Here is a 15,375-nt window from a genome sequence, read left to right on the forward strand (position 1 = left end):
TTTGAATGGGAAGTTTTGTTTTAAGTGTTCAACCAACTCACTGCTGAGGGAAACATTTAAAGCTTCAGTTTTAGAGTAGTTGACTTTGAAATTGCTGAGCTGACTAAAACGTTCGAATTCCTTAAGGATGGATGGCAAAGTCACAATAGGTTCAGTTACATACAAGAGGAGGTCATCTGCATATAAGGCAAGATTGGTATGCATTGATCTCACGTTTATTCCTTTTATGGAAGAGTTTTTCCGCAATGCACTAGCCAAATGTTCCATGGTGAGCACGTATAAGATAGGGGATAACGGGCATCCCTGTCTGGTACCATTTGAAATGTGCAGTGGATCTGATAATAGCCCATTCACGCGCACCCTGGCTGTAGGTTTTGTATATAAAGACATTATTTTTCCAAGCATATTGTTACCCAAACCGATTTGTGACAATGCCCTCCCAAGGAATTGCCAACTTACCCTGTCAAACGCCTTTTCGGCGTCCAGAGAGAGCAGGCATGTAGGAATCTGTTGTCGTTGTACATAAGACATGAGAAGGATGGTCTTGTTTGTATTGTCTCTTGCCTCTCGTCCCGTAACGAATCCCACCTGATCATCATGGATGAGAGACGGTAAGATAGGAGACATGCGTGATGCAAATAATTTGACATCTACGTTGATCAGTGAAATCGGGCGGAAGTTAGGGCAAGACGTAGGATCTTTCCCCGGTTTTGGTAGCAATGTGATGTGTGCCTCAAGCGACTGTTGGGCGAAGCCGCATGTTGGAGTGATGGAGTTGAAAAACCTTGTTAAAAAGGGAATTAGAAACTCCTGGAATGTTTTGTAAAATTTGTTATTGAAACCATCAGGTCCCGGACTCTTTCCCAATGGAGAATCCTTAAAAGCTTGCAGCACTTCGTCCTCTGTGAAATCGGACTCCAACATATCAGAGTCTGCATGGGAAAGAGTAGGGACCGGAGTCTCGTTCAAGTACTCATCTATTTTGGACTGTAATGTTTCCACCGGAATGTCATTTAAGCTAACCTTAATGTTGTATAGGGAAGAATAGTATTGTTGAAAACCCATAGTGATGTCCTTGGGATCAGAAACCACCTGCCCTGATGCTGTGTGTAATTTAGGGATATAAGCAGCCTGTGATCTGGGATGCAGCGCCCTTGCGAGAGGTCGTCCACATTTGTCAGCGAGTTCATAAAAGTACTTCCGATTCCTGTCTCTGTACCTAGTGTAAGCTTGGTCAAGCAGTTCCCTGAGTTGGTTCCTTACTAGGCCGAGCTCTGATAGTGTAGTGAGGAGTTGCGTGCGTTTATGTTGGGTTTCAAGGACGTGAATCTTATCTAATAATTTAGTCATTTGGGCTCCTTTCTCCCTTTTCAGGCGTGACCCATGTTGAATGAGAACTCCTCTTAACACACATTTCAACGCCTCCCATTGCAGTGGTAGGGCTGTTGTGTCAGCTGTATGATTAAGAATGAAGGACTGAATAGAGTTCTTCATTGCGGTCATACAGACTGTGTCGTTTAGGAGGTTGTCATTCAGCTTCCAATTCTTAAAATGTTTTGGCTTATCCGGAATGTCTAAAATCAGATACACCGGAGCGTGATCTTACCATAGTACGTTCCCAATCATTGTGGTGGGTTTCCACGTGAGGAGATGGTGACTGAGAAGGAACATATCAATTCTACTGTATGAATTATGTAACACAGAAAAATAGGTGTAATCTTTGGTTTGCGGGTGGAGCGTGCGCCAAACATCAACCAACTGCATTGCATGTAATGTGGATGATAAGGCTGACAAATGTGACCTAGGTACCGAGCTTTTACCGGACGATGAGTCAAGATATCTGTCAAACACTAGGAGTATTAACCCGTTAGTGACCGGCCCATCGTGTTTCTACGTCGGTCACTAACGGGCCTTATTCCGATGCCATAGACTCTTTACGTCACGGCATCGGAATAAGTTTACAGAGCAGGGAGCTGTCAAATCTCCCTGCTCTCAGCTGCCAGAGGCAGCTGAGGGCTGGGAGCGTCCCTGCTCTGCCGGGTGAGATCGATATTAGTATCGATCTCACACGTTTAACCCCTCAGATGCGGTGCTCAATAGCGAGCACCGCATCTGAGTGGTTTTGGAGAGAGGGAGGGAGCTCCCTCTCTTTCCCACCGACACCCGGCGATACGATCGCCGAGTGTCTGTGTCTGTAATGGCAGCCGGGGGTCTAATAAAGGCCCCCAGGTCTGCCTGTAGTGTATGCCTGCTAGGTCATGCCTCTGGCATGACCTAGCAGATGCCTGTCCGTTTTAAACGGACAGGCATAATACACTGCAATACAAAAGTATTGCAGTGTATTATAAATGCGATCGCAGAATCGCATATTATAGTCCCCTAGTGGGACTAGTAAAAAAGTTTAACAAAGTTAATTTTAAAAAAAATGTGAAAAAAAATGAAAAACCCAGCTTTTCCCCTTACAAAATGCTTTACTATTATAAAAACAAAATAAAGTTAAAAAGTTACACATATTTGGTATCGCCGCGTCTGTAACGACCCCGACTATAAATCTATTACATTATTTAACCCGCACGGTGAACGCCGTAAATTTTTTTATAAAAAACTATGGAAAAATTGCTGTTTTCTGTGAATACTGACTTTAAAAAAATGTGATAAAAAGTGATCAAAAAGTCGCATCTACTCCAAAATGGTACCAATAAAAACTACAAGTCTTCCCGCAAAAAAAAAGCCCTCATACAACCGCATCGGCGAAAAAATTAAAACGTTACGGCTCTTCAAATATGGAGACACAAAAACAAATAATTTAGAAAAAAAGCGTTTTTACTGTGTAAAAGTAGTAAAACATACAAAAACGATACAAATTTGGTATCGTTGCAATCGTAACAACCCGCTGAATGAAGTTATTGTGTTATTTATACCACACGGTAAATGGCGTAGATTTAGGACGCAAAAAAGAGTGGCGAAATTTCAGATTTTTTTCTATTCCCCCCCCAAAAAAAAGTTAATAAAAGTTAAAGAGGCTCTGTCACCAGATTTTGCAACCCCTATCTGCTATTGCAGTAGATCGGCGCTGCAATGTAGATTACAGCAACGTTTTTATTTTTAAAAAACGAGCATTTTTGGCCAAGTTATGACCATTTTTGTAGTTATGCAAATGAGGCTTGCAAAAGTCCAACTGGGCGTGTATAAAAGTAAAAGTCCAACTGGGCGTGTATTATGTGTGTACATCGGGGCGTTTTTACTACTTTTACTAGCTGGGCGTTGTGTATAGAAGTATCATCCACTTCTCTTCAGAACGCCCAGCTTCTGGCAGTGCAGTCACAGCGTGTTCTCGAGAGATCACGCTGTGACGTCACTCACAGGTCCTGCATCGTGTCAGACGAGCGAGGACACATCGGCACCAGAGGCTACAGATGATTCTGCAGCAGCATCGGCGTTTGCAGGTAAGTAGCTACATGGACTTACCTGCAAACGCTGATGCTGCTGCAGAATCAACTGTAGCCTCTGGTGTCGGTGTCCTCGCTCGTCTGACACGATGCAGGACCTGTGAGTGACGTCACAGCGTGATCTGCCAGAAGCTGGGCGTTCTGAAGAGAAGTGGATGATACTTCTCATCAGAACGCCCAGCTAGTAAAAGTAGTAAACACGCCCCGATGTACGCACATAATACACGCCCACTTGGACTTTTACTTTTAAACACACCCACTTGGACTTTTGCAAGCCTCATTTGCATAACTACAAAAATGGTCATAACTTGGCCAAAAATGCTTGTTTTTTAAAAATAAAAACGTTACTGTAATCTACATTGCAGCGCCTATCTGCTGCAATAGCAGATAGGGGCTGCAAAATCTGGTGACAGAGCCTCTTTAATCAATAAATAATATGTACCTCAAAATGGTGCTATTAAAAAATACAACTTGTCCCGCAAAAAACAAGACCTTATACAGCTATGTCGACGCAAAAATGAAAGAGTTATAGCTCTTGGAATGCAACGATTGAAAAACGTAAAAAATAGCTTGGTCATTAAGGTCCAAAATAGGCTGGTCATTAAGGGGTTAAATCCCCTTACATTCAGGGTGCACATCTTTAGGGAGGTCATCCCCTCACACTAAGAAGGCAGGGAGAGGGGAAGAGGGGGGATAAGGTTAGGTATAGGAGAAATTGAAATAAAAATAAAAAATAAAACGAACTTCGGAGATGAAGTAAGGAATAAGGGTATGTTCACACGAGGGCGTCCGTTACGGCTGAAATTACGGGGATGTTTCAGCCTGAAAACATCCCCGTAATTTCAGCCGTAACGGCATGTGCAGGCGCTTGAACGCCGCGTCCATTACGGACGTAATTGGCGCTGCTATTCATTGAAGTCAATGAATAACGGCTCCAATTACGGCCAAAGAAGTGACAGGTCACTTCTTCTACGCGGGCGTCTATTTACGCGCCATCATTTGACAGCGGCGCGTAAATTACGCCGCGTGTGAACAAACGTCTGCCCATTGCTTTCAATGGGCAGATGTTTGTCAGCGCTATTGAGGCGCTATTTTCAGACGTAATTCGGGGCAAAAACGCCCGAATTACGTCCGTAAATAGGCCGTGTGAACATACCCTAAGGGTGAAAACCCACTCTCTGATGACTAAATCAGAGAGATATTACAAACAAAGTAACACTGGCGAACCAGTGAATCCCTAAGTGGAAGAGTGACTAGTCAGGAACCCAGCGAACGCTAGACTATCACCCCAGCACTGTTACTGAGAAAATATAGCAGAAAGAGCAACATGAAATAATACAATAGGAATAAGTATCAAGAGAACAGTATAGCACCAAAAGGAGCTATGGAGAACACCCGTTATGCGGTAGTATCTAAGGCAATTTGATATGATATACAAGATGGTGAGGGACCTCATATATACATTCAGAGGCATATAGTGGAACAGTACACCATTAAAGTAAAGCATTTATGTAAAGTGCTAATGGACCTCGTCTATCTCTAACCAGAGCACAGTTATGTAAAACCATATCGCGTCAAGGTAGTCATTCTAGATTCTTTAGAAAACATCATGAACCCTCAACCTGTGTCCCTGCAAAATGTATAGAATACAAACATATAATCATGAGAGTTCCGTGTCAAAGCCGGAAAAGCCTTATAAGTATGCTACATGCGGGTGAGTATATAAACTCGCGACCACCACTTAATTTTCTGGGACCGGTTCCATCTGTCGTCGCTCCTGACGCCGTCCACGAATGGCTGGAGATCTACCGCGACGTCCTTGGTGCGCTCTTTGGGGAAGTAACGGAATTGAGGGCCAGTCCAATATGGAGACTCTTGGGATGTCTAACGCCTCACAGAACTCTGGGATGTCGGCTAGTTCCCGGACGAAGAGAACGCCATCTTTCCTCACTTGAAGCTGGAACGGATATCCCCAAGAATATGGAATCCCATGCTCCCGCAGAACATCCAATAAAGGACGCAGGTTTCGGCGCTTATCCAAAGTCATTTTGGAGAGATCAGATAAGAGTTGTAGTTTCGTCTCCTCCCACAAGATATCGCCTTTATCTCTGGCTTTACGTAATATTTCTTCCTTCAGCGTGAAATAGTGAATCCGGCACAAGATATCTCTCGGCCTATCAGGGTCTGCGTTTCTAGGACCCAGAGTGCGGTGTGCTCTATCAATTTCCAGAGCAGATTCAGGCTCACGTCCCAGGAGAGAGTTGAATAGGCCCTTCAGGGTAGGAACTATAGAGGTAGTGCTATATGTCTCCGGCAGGCCACGTACACGCAAGTTATTCCGACGGTTGCGGTTTTCATGGTCTTCAGCGATATTAAACAGCATATGGATTTGCTGAGTATGTTGTTCCAGTGTCGACTGGTGAGATGCTTGTGCCTGAGATGTCGCTGTAATATCTCCATCCATGCGCTGTACCTGGTCTGTAAGCTGAGAAAGGTTGCATGTCAGCGCCTATATCTCGGATTTGTACGTGGTCTCCAGTCTGCTCACATAAGCTTCCATGTCCCCCTTTGTTGGAACTGCAGCAAGTTGTTGTTTTAGCTCCATAAGCATATTCCCTGGAACGGAGATCATATCTATCGCAGGCATTTGCGTGGTTAGGCCTGTAGTATTCTGAGGTGAAGAGGGGCTAGGAGAGGAGGTTTGGGCTGGAGAGGGGGGGGGGGGGGGCTGTAGGGGAAGCGTCCTGTACTGTGCTTCCATTTCCCCTGGTCCGGCGGTCAGGGCCCGGCGGCGCCATCTTGGATTTCTCTCCCCTCAGTGTCGCCAAAATACCTGTGAATGCCTCCGGTAAGTGCCCTCGATTGTGATCTGGACAGTGTGCCTGTATGCCTATGTGTTCTCCTGCTCATCAGGGTGCCGTTTGCCTCTGCCTTCTCATGCTAAAGAGCGTGCTGGGATGAAGTCTGTAGCGGAGCTCTCAGTCCACACGTCCGCTCGGCGCCATTACCAGGCCACGCCCCCAACAGTAAGTTGTTCTATATCTGGTATACTATTAGATTATCATGAGGTTTTTTTTTAAAGGGGTATGGTAGATCAGTGGGGGTCTGACCAATGGGACCCCCACTGATAGCCGGAAGGGGAGTCCTGTGTTCTCCCCCAGCATCGAGACCGCTCTCTGGAAGCAGTTGAAATGAGCGGTGGCCGAGCATGCACCCGGCCGCTCTATACAAAGTCTATTGCAGTGATGGAAACCTTCGAGCAGTTATTGAAAAAAAATGTTTTGCAGTCTTTAGCTTCGTCCCAGGAAATGTATAAGCTCTTCCCCTCCACCCCCACTTCCAAAATGTTTCTAATAAACATTTTCAATAACCTTTAAATTAACATAACAAAGGGGAGAAGACGAGAGGTGTGAGGATGAATATGTGGCCCAGAAATCAGCCGTGTATATTAATCTTAGAGTCTTTTAAACCTTTTTCTCAGGTAGGAAAAGAACAATAGTTGACGGGAATATTAGGCTAGGAAATGATGTATCCGAGATGTCTCACCGAAGGAGACAGTGATCGAAATATTGTAATGGTATTTTAGCGTTTTCTTTTGTATAATCCTAGTCTATGTCCAAGCTTGACGGTCGAGCAGGCCACGTAGAAAGAAAGTGGGAAGAGTGGGGAGGAGAAGAGGACGTGTGGCTTTGGTTCTTCCCTAAGGACACGGGAGAATATAATATTTGAGATAATCTCTGGGTTGCCCGGCCTCCTGTGATGACTCTGCCGTGAAACATCATCCCAGGAGGCCGGGCTGTGCGGAGAACAGCCGGGGGGAATAAGGAGCCGTCGCTATAACAACGCCACGGGAGTAAGTATAGACTTTTATTTATTCAATTAAGAGAAGAAAAAGATTTTTATGTTTTTCAGATTTGTGATTTTTGCGGCAGAATCGCAGCTCTTTCGCCGCAAAAATGGCAACATTTGCTATTTGATGAGACTTTTACCTAAAACCGCAACAAAACTGCAACAATTCAGCCCATAAATTGACGTGCTGCCGATTAAAAGAAAATGCACCGCAGGTCAATTCATGCATTTTCTCCACTGATTTTTCCTGCAGTGTGGAAGAGATTTCTTCCCTCCATTGCTGCTACTGTAATACACTGCGGATTTTTCACAATGAAATCTGTTGCGGAAAATCCGCAGCGGATCCGTCCCGCGTGCACATACCCTTAGGCTGCAAATAGAGGGGTAGTATATTAAATCGGTACAAAAGGGCTATCCCCTTATCGCGATTTGCGGGGCCCTTTTTAAAGGACAAGTTGAAGTTGCGCCCAGTTGAGATCCTCCAAGTGATTTAGTGAAATTTGCATGTTTGCATGGTAGAGCTTCGCCAGTAACTCCTAGGTACGTCAGTAAATGTCATTGCCCGCATAGCTGCGTGAGAAGATTTGGTAGGAAACGTTGTAATCTGCTTGATAGAAATCATTGATAAAAGTTTATAATCCACATTGAGAGAAGATATTGAGCGGTAAGACCCTGTGCACACTTAGCAGATTTATTGCAGACTTTCTGGCTGCATTTGTGGGCGGAAAATCCGCAGCGGAGACTGGTGCCGGCAAGTGGATCAGATTTAAATCATGGGGATGAATATTTTCCGCCCGGCAATCGCCACATATCTGCAGCGTGCTCGTTCTGGTCTGGATGTTTACGGTGAATTTCACCCCATTACCTAACAACGTAGGGTACATTTTCACTGATAAGCCCATATACATTGGTGATTTTTCTGCTGCAAGTGACCATTGCCAGTATGTGTTATTCATTATAATCATCCCTTATAAATAAAAAACAATAGACATCTCCATATACACCCGTATGTTGTTTACAGGCTTCTTATATACTTCATACACGTCTATATAAAAACATTAACCTGGCATCACATACGTGAATGTGTTTACAGTGTAGGCATAGATCTCAATATACTGAGGCAACTGCAAATAAATGTGTTTCCCATAGCAAAGCCAAGATAGATCACTATAAATTGTATTTTATTTATCACGCCGGCCCTTTAATTGATCAAATGTCCGAACACTACAATATTAAAGAGAACCTGTCCGCAATCCTGACGTGTATTCCCCATAAAATTCCAATTCTGGAACGTATTTTCATAAAACTGGAAATGTATGAATAAAGTCTGTTGTGCCTCCTGGAAATGTAGAACTAAATTGATAACTGGGTGTTACCATTCCCCTTGTCATTGTGGTGTTTCCCTACACACAGTGCCGCTGTCCAATCGAACTGCGTAGGAACACACGTTATTGACAAGAGGGATGGTAAATACAAGTTTTCACTATTTATACATTTCCAGGAGGAATAACAGAGGAACAACACAACTCATAATACATATAAAATAATTCCCTTTTTTCTATGGTAAACAGAATTATTTTCCAGAGCTATAGATCAGGTGTGACCCACATTTTACATATGATGTCAACCGGCCTTGTTCATATGGACATCAGAGAAAAGATATGTGATTTGGCTGGATTCCTACTCTGCGTATATGAGAAGATATCAGGGACTCAGCTATATAAAGGCAGCAGGATGTTCTTCTTCAATGCTAGTTCCAGTCGGCTCTTCAGCTCTTCGTCCTGAACTGCGGCCCAGCTGAGACCACCTGTTTGGACCATGGGTGGTTCAGGGCCATGAAATACCCCCATGACATTAAAACACGCTCCATCTGCATTATCCCCACCTTGATGCTGAACTCCTAAGATACCGTATGACTGAGGAGGATCTTGTAGCAGATGAAGCAATGGAGTGAGAATACTACTGATACGTGCAGTGCAAACAATGGTAGGGAGATGGACAGGTCCAGTGGAGCTCTGGAGGATCTGCAACTCTCCGGAACACCTACAAATGAGAAGTAGACGTAGGACAAGAAAGGGCGATGGGCACAATTGTGGAAGGATAGATGGATGCGAGGGCAGGCGGCGGTACTCGAGGGCAAGCTTGATGAGAGGAAGAATGTCCCTGCAACGCAAGGGCAGGGGTGACACTGTGTCCCACCACGAGGCCTGGAGAGATTCCTTGTCTGCTGAGGCAGTAGATTTTAGAGCGCCACCTGCAAAGAAATTTATCAGTATCACTCAGGATTGTCCAACCGACAAGAAGCATGTTTAAGACTTTCAAGGGTATTTATACATTGCCAATGGCCTCTTCCCCTCCCCCACCAGAAGTTTCCTAAATTAAACTGGTTATTATGGGTTACATACAGTATGTGGACCTTGTATTGTGTTACAGAGCATCTGTCGTGCCCCAGCCCCCTGAGCAGTTACAAAGCAGGTCATGGGAGCGCTTCTTAGTGACCAAAGGGACTCGCATGTCTGTTCCTTAGGACGGCTCAGACTCTTTTAAAAATGAATGAGTCTGAGCAGCCCGAGAGAGCAATCACTAGAAGTACTGAGGGGGCACATGCGACCTTATTGGCATGTGATGTCTTTCGGCCCACTAATCTTCTGATGCCCTATAACATAGAGCACTGTCAGGGGGCAGATGGTCTTTAAAGAGAAGCTATCATTAGGTCTCCTGCGAGGATTCCCGAAAGTAGTGGGTGTTCGATGAATCTCACTGAGCCCACACTGTCCCCTGTGGAAGCACCAAGGGATCATGGGATTTTTGTAGACTTGGCATCTGGGACCACCTGGCACTTCAATATGGGGTGGGCGAGGGATGCTGTATAATAAGTAAATACACAGATCAGCTCACGCCTATTTTACAGTTGCTCGTATTTAAAGGTGTCCCGGAGACAGGTCCCCTTTTGATACACCTCGTTGACTGTGAGGGTATGTTCACACGCAGTGACCAAACTGCAGCTTGGTAGGGAGAGGGTTTGGTTTCCCAGTGCCTGAGCCTGGCAAGAAGCTGCAGGATGGAGGTTCTCCCTACAAGAGAGGGAATGTGGGGGAACAAGGAGGGTACCCTGTGAGTAGGAGGAGAGCGGGAATGCTGAGGAGAGAAGGGAGCCGCCATTGGAGGGAGTGCAGAGGATGTCAGTGAGAGAGGAGCCTGACAGGCGAAAACAGCTTCTGATTTTCAGACGTTTTTGTTTACTACGCATATTTTACGGACGTTATTGGAGCCGTTTTTCAATGGAGTCAATGAAAAACGTCCCAAGAAGTGACACACACTTCTTTTTCGTGGGCGTCTTTTTACGCGCCGTATTTTGACAGCAACGCGTAAAATAACACGTCGTGGGAACAGAACACTGTAAAACCCATTGGAAGTGATGGGCAGATGTTTGTAGGCGTATTAGGGGCGTTTTTTCAGGCGGAATTCGAGGCGTAAAACCCTAAAATTCTACGTACCCGTTTCCTGAGCAAGGAATACAAATCGTACCCAGGCTGCACCTCTCTCTTCCACAACCAGCAGGGTGAGGGGCTGGCACAGAAGTCCCGTCTCCTCTGTGACCTCCCTGCACAGACCTTCCGCCAGGCTCTCCTCTCTCTCCAGCCGCCCGGCGGGAAGGTACCAGCTCCCCCGGCACTCCGCCTTGGCCTCCTGCATCATCAGCACCTCATCCTGGAAAACATTTCGAGAGTTTAAGGGGGGCTTATTTTATGGCTATAACTAAAACCTATGGGCAATCCATATATGACACGGACAAACCAATTCCTTCAAAGTGAGATCCCCCTTGGTAGTCGCTTCCCACTCTGCTTAATATACGAGGTCATATTATGTACGGAGGCCGGGCAGGGTCACATATAAGTCGCTGCTCGGCGTCCAGGCCTTGTACGAGGGGACCCGGAGGGGAAGAAGAGGGGAGGCGAGTATACATTTTTTTTACTTTATTTCTGATGGGGTGATGGATAGCAAATGGCTGCGGTCGTTACTCCACAATCGCCACGAAAGATGCGACACATTTATTAAGAGGTATTTGCATCTTACTTAAACGAATTGTTTATTAAGACAGGCGTATGAGACACCAGTCCTGATAAATCTCCCCCTTGAGCCTTGCTGCGTCTTTTGCTGCATTTTTTTCCCGCGGCCATTGAGCGCTGCGGGCAAAAAAACGCCACGAAGACCTCTTTCTCTGCCTTCTATGGAAGGTCAGAGACGAAAACGCCTGAAGAAAGGGCATGACGCTTCTTTTTCCCACTACTGGTTTGTTTTCCACACATTTAAATGAATGGGAGGCGGTTTTTGCCCGTTTTTTGGTGCGGTTTCCGCGTTGAAATCAGTGCCAAGAAACTCTGTGTGAACGTACCCCTAGGCCCCATGCACACGATTGTAGTGACTTTTTCTGACCGCAAATACAGATCCGTAGTCATCCGCATATCTGGCACGCTGTCCGCAAATACGGTCAGGAGTACATACGTATTTCTGGATTCACAAAAAAGGGAGGCTACACATGATGTCACTAACGTGACCCAACCCCTTGAAAAGGTCACATGATCGTTCAGGCGCCATTTCCTTGTGGAATGCCTTACCGTCGCATAGCAACACTTCCGCAATTACGGATGCACATCCGTAGCCGTCCGCAATTTTGCCCAAACCCATAGACTTCTATGGGCAAGTCCATTGCGGACAAGAATAGGACATGTTCTATATTTTGCAGATCATTTCTACCGCCCGGATACACATCCGTAAATATAAGGTGACCGTGGCCTATAGAAATGAACGGGTGCTCAGATTATCCGTAATGTCGTGCGCATGGGGCCTAAGTGTATATGGGTATATATGACAATGTGGACGTTTGTGGTGTAGAGATCTTTTATAGGGGTTTTCTAAATCCATTTGAACCCCTTTAACTCTGTGTGTGCCGTACAGTCCCCAGAAGTCATGTTCTCACCTGCTCATTCAGTAGAATCCCCATGACAATATAACATACATTGTGCCTCAGTTTCCGGGGCTGTGGGCTCTCGGGGGCCACGTCATATTTATCTGGTAGCGGAACAGCCCCTCCATCTAAGAGAGTCCTCAGCTCTTCCTCCAGACTAGAAGACATGTCTGAAACACATGAAGAACGCGTCACTTGGGATACCCATATTCCAGGGAGTAAAGGACTCTACTAATACAGTCCTGAGCGGTGGGACTCTCCGCTTGTCTGTGATTGGCTGCTCTGGGTAAAAGAGGGGGATGCTGATCAGAGGACCCGTTTTGTCGCGCCTATACACATTAGCAAGCTGTCAGTCAAAATAGTGCAGCATCAATAGCTAAGAAGATCGGCCACAGAGAGGATGAAGAGATAAGCGGCTTCCAACACCATGGCGCCGCTTCTCCCCTCCACAAACAATGACAAATCCTCTGCCTTCTATAGAATGGTCATCCGGCGGGTCTAACTGTGCACATATATAATAGATTGTCATCAGCTTTACATAACTGTCCAATGTAGTAGGGTAGGCACCCGATGTGACTACCACTCCCAGCTTTTCTACACACTTGAATGGCTCATCTGCCTATGCGATGATACATCCTGTGCTTATAAATGGCTGTAAAAGTAGGCAGATCTGCCATTCAGGAGTCTGGGAAAGTTGGGTGACCGTCCGCTGTTGGTGGTTGCCATTTAATGTCTAGGAAAGCACGCCCACGTTGAGAGTTGTAGTTTCACAACAGCAGGAGAGCCACAGGTTGCAGACGACCCCTCTAATGAGGCTTATATGAATGATGTGGACTCTCCTCTGGCCACTGCGGATCCAGCACAGAGCTCTCAGCAGTCACACCCGACTGTCTCATTCACGTCTCAGCTGTCTCATTCTCTAACCTCATCTTACCAAACCCGGAAGTACTGGGCCGGGCTGCTCCCTGCACCCATTGGTTGCTGCTGACTTAGACTTTTCATTTGATTGGCTGTTGCTAAATGTCCACACTAGTGGGCGTGGCTTAGTTTAAAGAGACATGAACTTGTGTAGAAACTGCATAACTGAATGGAAAATTGCATGTGTATTTTATTCTATTGGACTTTACATGTAAAATTAGACTTTTCATTTACTAAATATAAGGAGAAAAAAACGCCAGTAAATACAAGGCGAAACCAGTTATATCTGTTAATGGAAAACTAGGTAAGAACTAAATGAGCAGTTACTAATGCTCCCACGGGGGTGATCATCCAGCTTCTACAGACTCCTGAATTTTTTCATAGCTTACATTTTTCATACCTGTCATACAGCTGAATAAAAAGGCTTACATGCCATTCAGGATACTGGAAAAGCTGAGTGAAATAGCAACCAATTAGATGTGAGATCTGATTACCCTATAGGGGTCGTATGGAATAACCTGTGTACATGCGGTTTCATGCTCCCATGGTGCAGGAGCCTTCTTTTTATCATAGGGGTCTGCCCTAGTGACAGTTTCCCTTTATAGTTACAGCCCTGGCGGGATAGCCTCCCAGCTGCAACTTTTTACCACTTTTCTGTTTGCAAAATAAGGCGTAAATAGCGCCTATAGTTCAGTAGCATTTACGGTATTGAAAAAAATTTTTTTTAGCTGTGCTCTACATGGAGGAACACATTGTATTCGTATTTCAGACTGCGCTCCGTTATAGAAGCGCATACTGCCACACACAGTGACATATTGGACGCGCCTGAGGACCTTGAACTTGGCTACCACACAAAACACTGACCTTGATGTCATTTTGAGGTTCCAGCAGGGACCCAGGACCAGTTCATCATCATGTAAGCGGGTGATGCTGCCCCTTTAAATTGAACTGTCTGCCAGTGTAGCCTTCATGTTTGTTGGTACCTGCGTTCTGCGTTCCCTCCTGTGTGAGGTGATGTTTACACCTATGTGTTATCAGTTGCATGCCTGCCTGCCATGTTAGGTGAAGCCACTAGGGGTCACTGCAGTATGAGTGAGATAGAGATAGAGCTGCCTGGAGGAAACAGGAAGGTGTGTGTGTGCGTGTGTGCGTGCGTGCGTGCGTGCGTGCGTGCGTGCGTGCGTGCGTGCGTGCGTGCGTGCGTGCGTGCGTGCCTGCCTGCCACAGGGAAGTGAGATAGAGCTGCCTGGCAGGAAACAGGAAGGTGTGTGTGTGCGTGCGTGCCACAGGGAAGTGAGATAGAGCTGCCTGTCAGGAAACAGGAAGGTGTGTGTGTGTGCCACAGGGAAGTGAGAGAGAACTGCTGCAGCTTGGTAGGGAGAGAGTTTGGTTTCCCAGTGCCTGAGCCTGGCAAGAAGCTGCAGGATGGAGGTTCTCCCTACAAGAGAGGGAATGTGGGGGAACAAGGAGGGTACCCTGTGAGTAGGAGGAGAGCGGGAATGCTGAGGAGAGAAGGGAGCCGCCATTGGAGGGAGTGCAGAGGATGTCAGTGAGAGAGGAGCCTGACAGGATTAGCACAGAGAGAGAGAGATTGGAGAGCTGGATCAGGAGGACTTCAGTAAAGAAAATCACAACAGGAGATAAGTGCGCCCTTCCTCATGAACTCATGATCTAGACTGCCATGGTGAATTGCTGACTGATAGCAGAGCTAGGGGGGATTGGTATTACTCTCCTATAAGGACAGAAGGGCATTGGGGCGTTCCAGACCTATAATTGCTGTTCAGTCAAGTCTTAAACTCATGACACTGTGGCGAACGGAAAAGTGACTGTATTTATTGTTGGGGATAATATCCTGTATAAAGTTAATACTGTGAAAGAACCAAGAGACTGGGTCAGAAAGTCAATGGACTAAGTTCGCAGTTGTTAAGTGACCATTTTCTCTCTGAAGCAAGAAGTCTTGTTGTATTGTTTGGGATCAAAGTAAAGCATTATCATAAGACTGGTTGTCATATCCGTTAGTCTATCAAGAACCCCCTACATAACTTGGCGTAGTCGGCAGGATCCGTCTCCATGGGTCAACCCCTGCATCATCCATGAGTGTACCCACAGTCCCTGTGACAGTGTTCCTGAAATTTGCCGAAGATGCTGTGGGCTGGCTAGAAGAACTTGCAGCAGAGATTGCCCAGCTAA

The 15,375-nt window shown here is 45.9% G+C and overlaps 1 protein-coding gene across 3 annotated transcripts; it reads right to left on the reverse strand.

Annotated features, from left to right (window-relative positions):
* Window positions 1-8,453: 8,453 nt before the first annotated feature.
* On the reverse strand, window positions 8,454-14,327 carry NUDT18 (nudix hydrolase 18). 3 transcript variants are annotated; one of them, XM_075858858.1, is made up of 4 exons: window positions 14,050-14,327; window positions 12,280-12,437; window positions 10,796-11,009; window positions 8,454-9,552 (listed from the first exon to the last, which is right to left on the reverse strand). In XM_075858858.1, exons 2-4 carry the CDS (start codon window positions 12,433-12,435, stop codon window positions 9,011-9,013), a joined length of 912 nt encoding a protein of 303 aa, XP_075714973.1. In that variant the 5' UTR covers window positions 12,436-12,437; window positions 14,050-14,327; the 3' UTR covers window positions 8,454-9,010. The 3 variants fall into 3 exon arrangements, with proteins under 3 accessions (XP_075714973.1, XP_075714972.1, XP_075714974.1); XM_075858857.1 differs by lacking the exon at window positions 14,050-14,327 and adding an exon at window positions 13,192-13,248; XM_075858859.1 differs by lacking the exon at window positions 14,050-14,327 and adding an exon at window positions 13,019-13,180.
* Between the last annotated feature and the right edge of the window lie 1,048 nt (window positions 14,328-15,375).

This window comes from Rhinoderma darwinii, chromosome 3 (assembly GCF_050947455.1).
Source record: "Rhinoderma darwinii isolate aRhiDar2 chromosome 3, aRhiDar2.hap1, whole genome shotgun sequence".
NCBI lineage: Eukaryota > Metazoa > Chordata > Amphibia > Anura > Rhinodermatidae > Rhinoderma > Rhinoderma darwinii.

What these genes read in the sequence shown, in the direction of transcription:
- NUDT18 (XM_075858858.1), bottom strand. Translation starts at nt 12,435, where the DNA reads ATGTCTTCTAGTCTGGAGGAAGAGCTGAGGACTCTCTTAGATGGAGGG. An exon ending in GGATTCTACTGAATGAGCAG is followed by an intron (nt 11,010 to 12,279) that starts GTGAGAACATGA and finishes AATGTTTTCCAG; the next exon opens with GATGAGGTGCTGATGATGCA. An exon ending in ATTCCTTGCTCAGGAAACGG is followed by an intron (nt 9,553 to 10,795) that starts GTACGTAGAATT and finishes ATTTCTTTGCAG; the next exon opens with GTGGCGCTCTAAAATCTACT.